Source organism: Xenopus tropicalis, chromosome 8, assembly GCF_000004195.4.
Source record: "Xenopus tropicalis strain Nigerian chromosome 8, UCB_Xtro_10.0, whole genome shotgun sequence".
Classification (NCBI taxonomy): Eukaryota; Metazoa; Chordata; class Amphibia; order Anura; family Pipidae; genus Xenopus; species Xenopus tropicalis.
In genome coordinates this window covers 104,113,929-104,128,472 of record NC_030684.2, presented here as the reverse complement: position 1 = coordinate 104,128,472, position 14,544 = coordinate 104,113,929, and the positions used below count along the sequence as shown (strand labels likewise).

General features: G+C 38.5%; 1 protein-coding gene across 2 annotated transcripts in view; it reads right to left on the bottom strand.

The window, feature by feature from the left end:
- Positions 1-7,991: 7,991 nt before the first annotated feature.
- Positions 7,992-14,544, bottom strand: part of otx2 (orthodenticle homeobox 2) — a 6,881-nt gene continuing 328 nt past the window's right edge. Inside the window, exons 2-4 of one of the 2 annotated variants that reach the window (XM_012968372.3) lie at positions 10,589-10,803; positions 9,868-10,070; positions 7,992-9,648 (exon numbers count right to left, since the gene is read on the bottom strand). In XM_012968372.3, coding sequence (XP_012823826.1) covers positions 9,028-9,648; positions 9,868-10,070; positions 10,589-10,685 — 921 coding nt within the window. In that variant the 5' untranslated portion in view covers positions 10,686-10,803 and the 3' untranslated portion in view covers positions 7,992-9,027. 2 annotated transcript variants of the gene reach the window in all.

Below are 14,544 nucleotides of genomic sequence, written 5' to 3'. Positions count from 1 at the left end.
TACGTTAGGAAAAAGATCGTATTATCTGGCTCCTGAGATTGATTTTCATTATAAATATTATTTGTGTTTTCTGGGTTAAATATATCTCTTCACTGTTCTGGCTTTATTGGCAAGACCACAACTATGTTAGACCTACACAATACATGTTCATATAATAGATATTTATAATTATTTTGTAGAATCAATAATATTTATATATAATTCGATGTACTGGATCTAGGATATTATTTTGTAGAAACAAAAAAATAAACATATTTAATGTTCCGTTTACAAGATTGGAGACATTTATTCAATAAAAATATAAAAAGCTTTTTGGAATGAGGCTGAGATGGATTTAAGTGTATCTATTTAGTGCATGTACTGCGGGAGGGATGTGTATTCATAGGAAGGTGTTATTGTTCTCTGGCAAATAAACTATGCAGTGTGGCAAACACATTTATTATGCTAAGAAAGTAATTATTTCCTGTGGTTAATAAAGAATATTGAACAAATCAGAACGCCTTCAACATTCCAGTGGATTTGTAGTGACTGGAGTCTAATAAAAGTAGAATTAATGTGAGAGCTGGAGAGAGGTTCCATTAGAACTCCTCCTTGCCTGTAAGCGCACTTTGTTCTGTAACAACCAGGGACAAACCCTTCATGTCTGCGCACTTGCACATTGTTACCAGTGTTTGGAGACCCTGGATTATTATATTCGCCATTAAACCCCCTTTAATGGACAGAGCGAATGTTTCATTGTAAATATCTGACTTGTGATATTTATCATGAAATCTGTAGATCGAACAACAGGTGCAGGAGGAAAAGCTCTGAGGATTTGTGCCAGAGATAAGGAATATCTGGGGTTAAAATTAGCTACAAAAATCAGCCAGAACTTTTATGGAGAAACAGATGATTTAGAGCGATGGGCAATTCAGTAATAGATAAATAAATAAATAAGTAAAACACGAATATATATGTATACATGTGTATAAATTGTACAGCGCTGCGTGTTTATGTAGCCTTTTATAAAGTGATCTACATATATATATAGAAATATATATATCTAGCACAGATGACTAGAAGTGATGCCATACTAATTAGCAGAGGGGAAGCGTTATAGGGCACAATGTTAGGGACTGTACCCCCAATAAAATGACTATTTCCAAAGCCAAGAAGGAAATCATCCTAGACCAGATCCTATATGCTACCGCTTCTACTGGAATCGCAACCCATTCGAATTTGTCTGATTTATGCGTTTGTACCCCCTGTAGCCAGTACGACTGCTCATATTTGCCTAGTAGAAAAATTCAAGGTGGGTAGTTACAATAGAAATATTTAATCGTTTACTACATTTTCCCCCTGAAGACACCTGGGGTGCTAGTGAGCACTGAGCACCTACTACCTGCCTAGTGTCACCCTTTCCACACAGATACCCAAGTGCAGCGCTGAGAATTGAGAAGATATATATATATATATATATCAGTGCTCCTGCAATAGGCACATATAATACAAATGATGAAAAACCCGCCCATGCATTGATTCATTGCAAAGCCAAAGCACATACTGATCTTGCTACTTTCAATTAATTTGGTTTCATCAGACTCTAAACCTGTGAGCTAGAACAACAACATTGGATTTACAGAGCCTGAAGCAGTAAGAATCCTGGCTAAATAAAGTAATAGAGCCGGTGGGATAATCTACAGTGCAGTGTTATGACCCCAGATCGACGAAATGAACGTATCTGAAATAAACCACTTTCCTATAAACGCTATGATTTAGCCAGTGTCTAGATAGAGAGAGAGAGAGACAGACAGAGAGAAAGAGAGAGGCTGTGTGTGAGTGTGTGAGTGTGGACAGAGACAGGGGTGTTAAAGAGATCATTAGTGCGTTTAGTAGATTGATATAAGTCCTTCAAAGACAGACGAATTGCAGACTGATAACTATTAACACCTTAGGAAAAGGATGAGATTTTATACAACCTCCCCACTAACCTGTCTACATTCTGTATGTGAGTGTGAGCGGTTGACCCAGACTAATAGAATAATAGAGACACTAATACACTAATATGTGTTCGTATTATTAGGATAATAACTCACAAAATAGCCAATAACCACAAAATATTAGAAAGCCCGAAATCAGTTTTATTACAACCAAAATGGTATTATCACTTCATTCATCAAGGTTAAAGCGGACATAATCTATGAAGCGATAAAACACCTAAAAACAACAGCAGGTCAGAGAATGAAACTGCAAATGTATAACTGCGATTTAAAGGAACAGTAACACCAAAAAATGAAAGTGTATAAAAATAATTAATATATTATATACTATTGCTCTGCACTGATAAAAGTTGTGTGTTTGCTTCGTAAACACTACTACAGTTTATATAAATACCCTGCTGTTTAGCCATGGGGGCAGCCATTTAAATTGAAAAAAGGAGAAAAGGCACAGGTTACTAAGCAGATAACAGATAAGTAGCATAGATTCCCATTGTATTCTACACAGTTTATCTGTTATCTTCTTATGTAACCTGTGCCTTTTCTCCTTTTTTCAATTTAAATGGCTGCCCCCATGGCTACACAACAGCTATTTCTATTAACTACAGTAGTCTTTCTAAAGCAAACACGCAACTTTTACCAGTGCAGGGACACAGTACATAATATTTTAATTATTTTAAAACATTTTTATTTTTTAGTGTTACTGTTCCTTTAATGGCAGCCTGCATTGCTCTTTTGCTAATACTGATTTATATTTACTATCCTAAATAATCCATTACATTTTAGGTACCTGCAATCATGTAGTTAAGTAATAATACAGCTGATAATGCCTGTTACTGACAGCTGATATCAACACATAAGGTATCTCGTAGTGAACAGGTATATTTTTAATAAAATAATTTAAGGGCAAGTAAAATTGCCCCTTATAAATGAAACAAATATCAGTCTATAGTGAATCCGTGTGTAAAAGTGTCTGGGATGTTTATGGGTGTGTGTGTGTCTGCAAGAATGTGTACATGTATTGTATTATAAGTGCATGTATGTGTGTGTATAGAGTAGCGCAGTGCGTATGTACGTATGTATGGGTGTGTATGATACATGCAAATGTATGTAACCTTGTGAAAATGTGTTCCTGACTGTGTCCTGACTGTATGACATGGGGGCATGTGTGTGTGATCCTGACTGTATGACATGGGCATGTGTGTGTGTTCCTGACTGTATGACATGGGCATTTGTGTGTGTTCCTGACTGTATGACATGGGCATGTGTGTGTGTTCCTGACTGTATGACATGGGCATGTGTGTGTGTTCCTGACTGTATGGGTGCGCGATTATTTGTCTTAACAAATTAAATAGATAAAAATAATAGATATAAATAATGTGAAAAAGCAGGGACAATCCCAGGATTTACTGGCTGCAGATGAGGGTGGCAGTGCCCCTTACCTTGTTTGTCTCACATGTACCAGTTTGAGATTAGAAATCAACGTCTGTTTGGAAACTAAAGGGTTACTATGGGTTAGAAGCAGTGAGTTTGTCTTTAGGGTTCGTTCCAGTGTAGGCACGGTGCCCTGCTTTCCCTTCCCCATACATTGCTGCCTCACACTATTCCTGCCTCTCAGAATCTCAGGTTCCAGTGCAACTGCTGATACAGCGCAGCATATGGCACCCTTTAAACCAAAATCGAGGCTATAAGTAGATACGATTTAGATGTGTTTTTTCTCTCTTCAACCATATGATTCTTGTATAAATCTATTTAAAACGAAAACAGAGACAGGGGCTTGTATCCATCCTGGTGTAAAATGGCCCTTTAAGTGCAGCAGAGCCATTGGCTGATAATCTGATAATCAGGGAGCAGCAAACTGGATCCCCAATACTTTTAGGCCTCGCTGCTTAGAGAGAATATTTATCTTCCTTCCATTAGGCCCCGCTAATCCGCCAGCAAAGAGCTGCTTGTGTCTAAGAAGATTTTTTATTAATGGTTCATGAGACTAAAAGTCTCTGGATTGGACCCGGTGGCAGATTTCGGCAGTCTGGGGCTTTCGTTTGGACTTTACAACTGAAATGATGTAACAAATGTTAATCAGATCAGGAAGTTACACTTACTAGAGAATCAACAAAAAAGAATCAACAAAAATCTACCAGTGTCCTGTGCCCCCTGGGCACCAATTCTACATATAATATATATATATATACGTATATATCTACATTAAATACATCTTTATATTTATACACACACAAACATACAAAATGTAATCTGAGAGGTAATTCTAACGATTCACAAATTAATAGATTCCATGTTATGTACTGTATTTCTGTGATTTGGAACATTATTCCAGCCTAAATCAGCTTTCCATCTATAATCTATCTATATCTATCTATCTATCTATCTATCATCTATCTATCTATCTATCTATCTATTTATCTATCATCTATCTATCTATCTATCTATCTATCTATCATCTATCCATCTATCTATCTATCTATCTATCTATCATCTATCTATCTATCTATCTATCTATCTATCTATCTATCTATCATCTATCTATCTATCTATCTATCTATCTATCTATCTATCATCTATCATCTATCTATCATCTATCTATCATCTATCTATCTATCTATCTATCTATCTATCTATCTATCTATCTATCTATCTATCTATCTATCATCTATCTACACACACACAAAATAAGGTCAGTTCTATCAGCCTCCTAACCAGCGAGGAACTTTCTGAAGGGAAAAAAAGACTAATAATTACTCTGTCCCTGAAATATTATTACGAAACCCCCTAAGGCAATTGATGGGTTAATGATCACTTAAACAGCCCATCCATCACCTAGGGAAGTGTGCCCTTGACAGTTCCCACAAGCAGAGAGCACAGGTTATAGTACAACACTAGGAATAGGGTAAGTGTGTCTGGGGAGCCTTCTGCCTTGTTACAAACGGAACCATTCTCCCTAAATTGTCTCCCACCAGGTGTGTCCCCCCCCCCCCCCCCCATTCATTAAAGAGTGGGGATAATCACCTCCTGTTAGTAATGTCGAATTCAGAGTTATTATATCTCTTTAATTATGATTAACAATTCTTTAAAGATACTTGGAGGGTGTACAGTTTGGGGAGGTAGAATGAACATATGTACCTATAAAAGCTATTTTATTCTTCTTTTCATTAAGATTAAAAGTCTGGTTTATAAATATTATGACCAAATTAAACCCCAGGGCGAGTGTTACAAAAGGTTCAATTGATTTTATTACACGATGCAGCTTTGACATCCGAGGCCCCTATATCTGTATTCAGGTTTTTCAAATTCAACCCCTTTAAACCCCTAACCCCTAAAAATATGAATAATAACTTTTATAGATTTAAATGGAGTAATAACACTTGTATTGGTGTTAATAACGCAGAATAAGACGGGGTTAATAATCTTCGGTTAAATAAATAGTCAGTTGATATTTGATTCTATCCAATAAACGATACAAAGTTAGTGAATGTAAGCATTTAGTGGGCCCAGTAGATAGAGACAAGGGAATAAGTTGGGCGAACAATTTAGAAAGATTTTGGCCACTGCCGGGGAGCTTCCTTCTCTCTCCCCTAGGCGCTACTAGCGCTCTGTATGCCCCAAAAGCACAGCTATCAGTGCAAATACCAGCCGACAAGAACTGTCAGACTGAGAATCCAACACATTACCAATAAGATTTGCTTAAGTGATCAACGTTTCGGCTGCAATCTTAACGTTTCGCACCGCTTTCTTCCTACATCTATTTTTTATTACTCACTCAGGCAAATTCACACCCTAAATGTAATTAGTGCACTGACAGACGCTAGCGCAAACATCCCATGGCTTGTGTAATGCAATCAACAACTCATTTTCGTTTGTGTTTTTCTTAGCGCGAAGTCTGCGCCAGATGCAGAAGACTATCCCCTATCACAGTCACTGCCGGTAACCCAATGGGTGAAGGCAAAGAGGGGTTCAGTATATTGCTTGGTGTGATGTTACCACCCTGACGCTAGGAGGAGCTCTGGACCCGCCGGAACCTTGGTCTCTAACTGTGGGGCACCCGGTACATTGAGTTGAGCATAAAATTCTTGGATTTTAGAAACTATGTATCACTGAGCCTTTTGTCGGTGAGCCAGTTTAAAAAATAACTGTCTAAAATCATTTTAAACCAATTAGTCTCTAACGCATGTACCTTACAGTATATTAAATACACAGAACAAGACCCTGTTTTGACCCATGGCTCTTCATAAATCTATACATTGCGTGTAGTTGGCTTTAATACCCCTGGATATTAGGAGTTGGAGCTGTTGAATTTAGCTATTCAATCACTACCTTTTAAGATTGCAAATAATCACAATATCTGTCTTTGGTGGTGTAAATTCGATATTGCACAATTATTTACTAGAAATATATATATTTATGAAGAATGTCTCCATCAGTGTTTAATTCAGTCTCCATCCTGTATATAGATGGAGTGGGCCGTGTGACTTGCGTGCAGAGTATTTTGTCGTTACTCTAATTACCAAACAGACCAATTTTCCATAAAACAGCCAAATACAAAGAGCTGTATTTACAATAACAGGTTAAGAAAGAACTTTTTAGATATGAGGAGTTTGCGCCATAACTAGAATCCAGTGACTTTTTGAATCTCTTTAAATCTGGGTTCCTAGGCAAGAAAGCGATTTACTGACATTCACATACATTTCTAATTCATAACGTTGGCTTTTTTTTTTGCGTCAGTTATTAATAATATAGACAATGATTTACTATTCAGTGGATTTTCTGGGTTGTGTAAAATACGGAAATATATTAATATGTTCTGTTTAACCTTTTCTTATTAACAAGAGCCCAAGTGCTGGTAATCATAAAGAAAAACACCTCCCATGTAATAATCATAATAAAGATAAAATACTACACCCAGGCATAGGATAAAATGACTTCTTTGAGCAAAGAGAGGAGGAAGCGCGATATGAAGGGCGCCTTATGTTCAGCTCATGAAATTATAGGGTTGGAACTTTGCAAAATGCCCTTTTGTTCAGATATTACTTCTGCCCCAGCGCCTTTTCTTTCTGATTCTCTGCTACTCCCACTTTAGTTTTGTGTAGAGGGGGGAAACCATTGCCACCACCTTTAACGAAATAAAGGGCAGGAAACTAGAAGAACAGGGAATTCCTGTCATATCCCAGTGTACTGGTTCCTACGGATATGCTAACTAAGGTGTTTTTAACTTCGATTCTGCCCCAGGCAAACTCTGCTTTTGTGCAGTCTGGCAGGGCAGGGGTTAAGCACTCCTGCTGTACCCACATAACCCCCTGTAGCCTGGCAAAGATCAGCATAGAAATAGCCTTTCTTGTTATATCCATGCCACTGGCGCAATATAACTTGCAGCACCGCCCCAACAGTATGTTTAAAGGGTAACTCCTACCAAAAAATGTTTTTGCACCTTTTTGCAATTTATATTAATCGTTTTAAGTCGTTTGTAAATACAGTAAATCGACTTCTCTGTTCTCTTGTGCTAACTGTAGTAGAAGTCAATTCTCCTAAGGGTGAAGACACATGGAGCTACTTAGTAGCAGCTACTATTTCACAGCTTCTAAACCCCAGAAAATACCCTGCCATAGACAATACTGAGAATTGCCTCTGCTAAACACACAGGGACAATTATCAGTAAATGATCAGCATTGTCTATTTTAGTAGCCACGACAAGTGGCCGCTACTAGTAGCTCCGTGTGTCTTCACCCTAAGGTTTTTTTAATCACTGGCTTCTGCTACATTGTTTCTTGAGTCAGAACCAGGCTTGCAAAAGGTTAGATAGTGCCTCAATAGCAATTCCATTTACAATTCACTTTTAAAAGTACTGATAATGTTTTAACAAACATTTGAAAATGTCATAACTTTCCTTTTGCCAAAAAAGGACCCCTGGAAATTAAATATTTAAAGACAATTTAGCAAGTGTTCCATGCTACCTCCACCCAAACCAAACCACTGGTGTATGAAAATTAAAATGGAAGACAACTGTTTGTGCTAGAGTCATTTAATAAATTTTTTATACATATTTGCCAGATCCAGGGGAAAAGGTTTATGGTGTGTATATATATATATTTATATCTTAATTCACAAAGGCAAGCATAAACGCATAAGGGATTCCTTCTTGCAATGAATATATCAGGGTCAGTGACAACAGACAAGTCCTTTAGTTATTAAATAATCCTCTGTCCTGTTCCTTTCTATATTGCGGATTCCGGTCCCTGCGTTCGTTGCGGGGTCGAATATAAAATAAACTCAGGAGGAGTTGGTGGAGGAAAAGAAAGGTTTAACCGCAGTTCCTTAGAGGCCCCATTCGCTCGCTTTGAATAATATTAAGGGGCATCGGTTTTGCGCTAAATCCTGAATCTTCCTGCTAATAATAAACCTGTTATTAAATCACAGTACGACCCCCCGCTGGTGTGGAGTTCACAGTTGCATACAATACAAGAGATCACAGTTTTGATGTCTAGCACAGATTAAAAACCACAGATTTACCATTTATATAAGACACACACTGATTGTCTTTTAAAAACTACATAATGACTTCTTATAAACATTATTATTAATTTGTTTTCTTTAAATAAAGTAGTGCATCTAGGACAATCAGTTGCACAATTCACTCAAATCCTGAAATGTTCTTTCTAAGCCAGAAGGCAGCCATGAAAGAGCAGAGCTTGAGTCTGCAGCCAATACACACACAGCCCCAAATTACTCTGCAGCCTGGCTCCTGTGCTGCTCAGCTGCACTTAGTTCTTCTCCATCTTTCATCCACCTGCTAAAATCTAACAAGATAAAGACTTCATGTGGTTCCTGGTCACTGGATAGAGATGTGTCCTTTGTTTTCCCATTGCATGGAGATGTCTCCAGATCCAGTCCAGAGCCAGTCAGCCCAGGGTTCTATGTGGATGAAATAAATGGTCTTTGTGTGTTTTGCTTCCTACTTGTTCAACCAGACTGGGCCAGAGCTGGGAATGTCTCAGCAAAGTTTTCCACCTGACGCAGATAGAGAGGGAGAGGGGAAAGTTCTTCACAAAACCTGGAACTTCCATGAAGAGGTTTGGTCTTTATAATCCAAGCAGTCAGCATTGAAGTTCAGCTTCCAGGAGGCCGTTTGGTCTTTGTAATCCAGGCAGTCAGCGGTGGAGTTAAAACCCAAGCTAGAGGCCCCATAGGCCTGGGAAGAGAGGGCAGCTGGGGACTGGTTAAGGTGGCTTGTCACTGCGTTGGTGCCCATTGGGCTGAGAGTAGCCCCAGCTCCAGAGAGTTGATGGTGCATTGGGGTCAAGTAAGATCCACAGTCCATGCCCCCAAAGTAGGATGTAGAGCCTGCATATCCCTGGCTGTAGCCTGATGCCTGTGTGTAGGTCATGGGGTAAGACCTCTGCATGCATGAGGATGATGTGGAGAGTGGGTCTGAGAGGGGAGAGATGGAGGCCGGGCTCCAGATGGACACAGGGGCTGTGCTGCTCGATATGACTGGAACTGAGGTGCTGCAGGGGGGGCTGAACTGGCCGCTGGTGCCGCTCTCAGAGCTCACTTCCCTGGCCGGGGAGGGCTTCTTCTTAGAGGGTCTCACTTTGTTTTGCCCCCCATTCTGCTGCTGCTGTTGCTGCTGCCGGCACTTGGCTCGGCGGTTTTTGAACCAAACCTGAAAATAATACATAACATTTATTATTAATTAATAGCTCACTATCAAGGAAAAAAAGTACATTTAGTAAATCAAGAATTTACTAAAGCAGGGTAGAAACTATATATTAATTATTATATATAATATATTTCGGGGAAGTCCTTGTCTGCTGAGGTTGCTCCCCAAGCTGACACATTTGGGGTGAGTGTGTGGCTCAGTACCGGGGATCAGGGGGCTCACCTGGACTCTGGACTCGGGCAAGTTGATTTTTAGAGCCACTTCTTCTCTCATGAAGATATCGGGGTAACGAGTTTTGGCAAAAAGTGCTTCGAGGACATCCAGTTGGGCTCTGGTGAAAGTGGTCCTTTCCCTCCTCTGTTTCCTGGGGGTCGCTGCAAAATCATAGAAACTACACGTTATCTGGCGGCTCTGGTGTAGCGCAACTGTAAGGGGCAATATAGCGAGCGGCAATGAGTATACATTGAGTACAACTGGCCATCACATCAATATTATACAACATTGAACAACACAATAAATCTCCCAAATGTTTAAAACTGATTACAAATTGTTATAATTGAATAAACTAGATGCCAGAGTTTTAGCTGGCTGGCTACGAAATGAAAACATGTATATTTTTCTACATTAATTATGTAAAATGCTACATTTCGTATTAAATTCGTATCCCGAACCCATGTATTTGACTAACCGATAGAAATCCTCGAGACACCCCGACACTATTTTCATTTTGCGGCAAAACGTAATTGTGTAAACAGAAAATAAAACAATCCCCTAAAGTAGCTAGAAATTCTAGAATTCGTTACTATTGAAACGAAATATTTGGTGCTATGAAAGTGTCCTGGTAACTAGTAGCAGCTCTTGTGCCAGGGGGACCCAATCTCTGATTAATCTAAGCCTGCAGCCTCCCCAGATAATCTGCTTTAGTCAGAGCAGCACTGCTTACCGGGATATCCCACCGACGGATGTAACAAATCCATCCCGGAGGTAGTCAGGCTGAGCCCATTCACGGCATATGGCGGTTGCTTGAGATAAGACATCATGCTAGTGTTTTATCAGGGAGCACAATCCGCGAAAGAAAATCAGAAAATCGTTGCAGCAAGTCGGGCGATCAGTGTAGTGTGTGCTTCTTGATCCCGCTCTTCCTTTGCACACAATGGTCTACAAGTGGACAGAAACGTGATTAACCGATGAGGTGCCTAAGCGAGCTCCTTTATGCCTGATGGCTTGTTAGTATGTGAGCTTGGACAGCCAATGTACGAGCTCTTTAAGAAGTCTCAGACCCCCAGCTGCCCTGTGGACCAAGGGGATGCTGACTAGATAAACGTGTCCCAAAAAAAAAAAAAAGTTACACCCAGTGAGTGCAACACGCCTTCCAATGGGATAAAGCCCAGGCGTTCAAATGCACACACCGACTTCCAAGTCTCCCCATTTACATAGAAGCCATTGGCTGGCACTGGCTAATTGTCTCAAACAAAACTTGATTGGGGCCATTTGCACAGACAAAGGACTCCTTGGCTAAATAAATAATGACGAAAACAAAGCCCTTTCTGGAGAAACAAAGAATCCAGGAATCCAAGCTCTGCCCAGTCTGTTGGCTAGTAGAAAAAAAAGGCCCAAATTTTAATTACCCCTCATGCTTTTTTTTGTCACAAGCAATAGCTGAGAGAGAAGCGATTTAGGGGCCACTTATATGTAAAACTGGAAATCTAATACACAAAAGTAGCAAAACTAACTAAACAGATCATTCAGCATTCGAAGCCCTATCACCCATTTTCACCTAATTAGTACTTCTCCCTAATTAGATTTAAAGGTAAAGTCACTGGTGTGTTAGGTCTTCCCCCAAAAAAGTGTTGATTATGTATGTTAAACAAACAGCTCCTTAACTTGCAATTAAAAAACAATCAGACTTATCAGGCAAGGTCCACATTCCTCACCTTGATGGGAGGACACTGAAATATACAGATAGGCTATAATTTCATTAACACTTCTGCTACATAAAAAGCATTCCCTTCCCACAATACATTTCACCTTAGGGGATAAACGATATTTGCAGTCGAATATATATATTTTAATGTTACCAGATACACAGTTTTACCCCAGGAGCAAAGAGTGCGAAAATGATGTGTAATTACTCAAATCAAACGGACTTATATTTCTTATGCCGCTAGGGATTTTATCATTCAAATACAATTATTAAGGCAACTCTATACTTATTTATAGTTTGCTCATTAATCCTACCTTCCATGACAAACATTTCTTAGTTACATTTCTATTTCTTAATCATTATTTTCGTAAGTAAAAAGATATTGAAATTTCTAATTTCGAAAATAGGTTCACAAATGCATTCCCCAAAACATATGTAATTTTAGTTTAGTGTGTTGCAACGATATATTTGCGAATATATTTGAGAGTTTTTAGTTAAACTGCTTATTTGCTACAGAATTACACTATAATTTTGCGTTGCGTCTTCATACAATTTTAGTTTAAACAAGTAAACTTTTCATCAAATCAAACTATTTTAAAAACTACTAGGCAATATGTAATTTTCTTCTTACTTTTAAAGTGTGGCATGAAAAACGGATTCCTATATAGCTATATATATTCTATATAATGTTTTAGACGGATTCATTAGTGATTAAGATCAACTAAAATGTATTTTATTGTACACAAATGTACCCATGCAGTCCATTTTATTTTTGAGAATACCAGTAAATACGAAGTAAACCAATTTTTTTTAACGGGCAGAAAGTTTGGATCTGGCGGCCTTTGCAGCTGAAATCACAATTAATGCTTCCATTGTCCCTGAATAAACAGAATGGAGAATTATCCTCTAAAAGAGGGGTATAAGTTCTGCACAACGGCTGTGTAAATCCAATCTGTCACTGTATTCCCCCAAACATCCTCTCAACCAGTTGCTCTGCACTCGCTCAATAATAATTACCTCGTCCAAGAATTAATTATAATAAATGTTTTCTTGATAAATTAACGAGATAATCTGAGTGGCACAAGTTCTCTAATTACAGGACGCCATACACAGCTCTGCGGAGCATTTGTGCTGATTAATTTTCTGCATGATAGAAATGAAACAAAACATATATAGACTGGCGTGCTGTTCTTTATTATTATTAAAACCAAGAATTGTGTCTATCCTTAAATCCGTAGTGAAAGTTTCGGGCCATATGGACTTGCGAGCGACGAGTTTGGAATAAGGGAATAATTATGTTTCTGTCATCTCTTTAATTATTTGCAGTGTGCAAATACAAGTTGGGTAGATTCTAATTGGTATAATTACTGTTTTTTTTCTGTTTGTATCAACATTTGTTTGCCTGCCTACTTTTATCAAGATTCTCATTTTTACATGTCTCTATGTCTTTCTATCCATATGGCAACATGTTGTAAATTGCAATTATTTAGCTTGATAATTACTATTACACAAACACTCTCATGCAGTCTGTATCAGATACATTTGCAGAAGAATTCTAAGCACATTTCACTATCACTGGGAACTTGTAACAAAGTGCTAAAGTTTAAAACGAGTATATAAATAGCCCAGGGGAGGGTTTACTAAACAGCTTTTAAAGGAGAGTGAAACGGAATAAAATAGGTTGAACTCAGTTGACTACAATCTCTTTTAAACCCTGCTAAACCTCTAACTGTCTAGAATGTCTATTTTCAATAGAAAACATCTGAGGACTGACACAAATATTACAATGAACGATTTCCTTTTATTTCCACCTGCTTCACCAGAGTTTTTCTATCCCCAGTAGTTGGATTTGTTATATGAGTTGCTAATACAGGGCATGTGTATGTGTGGTTTTATAGATATAAAATAAAAAGTCACACTAAATCATTATATATTTTCCCAAGTCAGGCACCGTACCCACTCACATCCTAACAACTAATAATACTAAGGCATAAGAGCAAATATTAGTAATCTGTCCTTATTATACTGACTTTTTAACTATATGTTTGCGAATCCCTGCCCCCAGTATTTCCAACTGCAATACAAACACATTTATTCGTTGTTTTCTTTTTGTATTTCCTAATTTTCAATGTAATCAACTTTTAGATTGTAGAATGATTTGTTTTAGGGAGTGTATCAAATTAACATCCAATGTGTGAAACAACTGCCACACAAACAGGTATTTGTGTATTGGCCCAGTGACACCTGCCCCCTCTGTGTATATATATAAGTATATAAGGCCGGGTGGGCTCTAGCAGGCAGGCCATAAAGGGACAGGTCGAACCATAGAGCCACGTTTAATTCCTCAGTATTTGCAGGCGCTGGGGAAGTTCTCCCCTGCACAAACCTATGTTTTCTAAATGACTTTGCTTGCTCTAACGATCGATCGGAGTCTGGGCTGAAATCTGTTTGTCAATAACTGAGGGGCCAGGGGTTTTAATTCCACTTTTTTTTTTCAAATCAAAATTCTGGGTTAACCCTCAAGAGCAGAGAGCAGGCCTTACATTAGTACTAGTCCTCAGCTCCCCCCCCCCCCCCAACACTTGTGATCCTGGGCAGGAAAATTCTCCCCCCTCTTAGGACACAGGGGGCGAAAAAAAAAAGAAAGAAAATTAGGGCTGGGACTCCCCGCCTCCTCAATTATCTGCTTCGCTCTGTTTGTCTTTTCCTTCAATGAAGACACTGATTTTGGTGTAGAAAGTGTAGAAAATAAAAATACCCCATTAGCCTAAACGAATACTACATGCATTCGTAGGAACATTTACAAGGGGGTGATATAGGATATAAATAAACGATATTGCTGTTTTAGTTAATATCATTTAAATCAAAATTGTTTTTTTTTATTCATTTTTTAGATTCCTGTTTTTTATTATTTCTACAGTAGAAATGGTTCCAGTGACACCGCTTTGGCCAATGAAGATCAATTCCCTGATGTT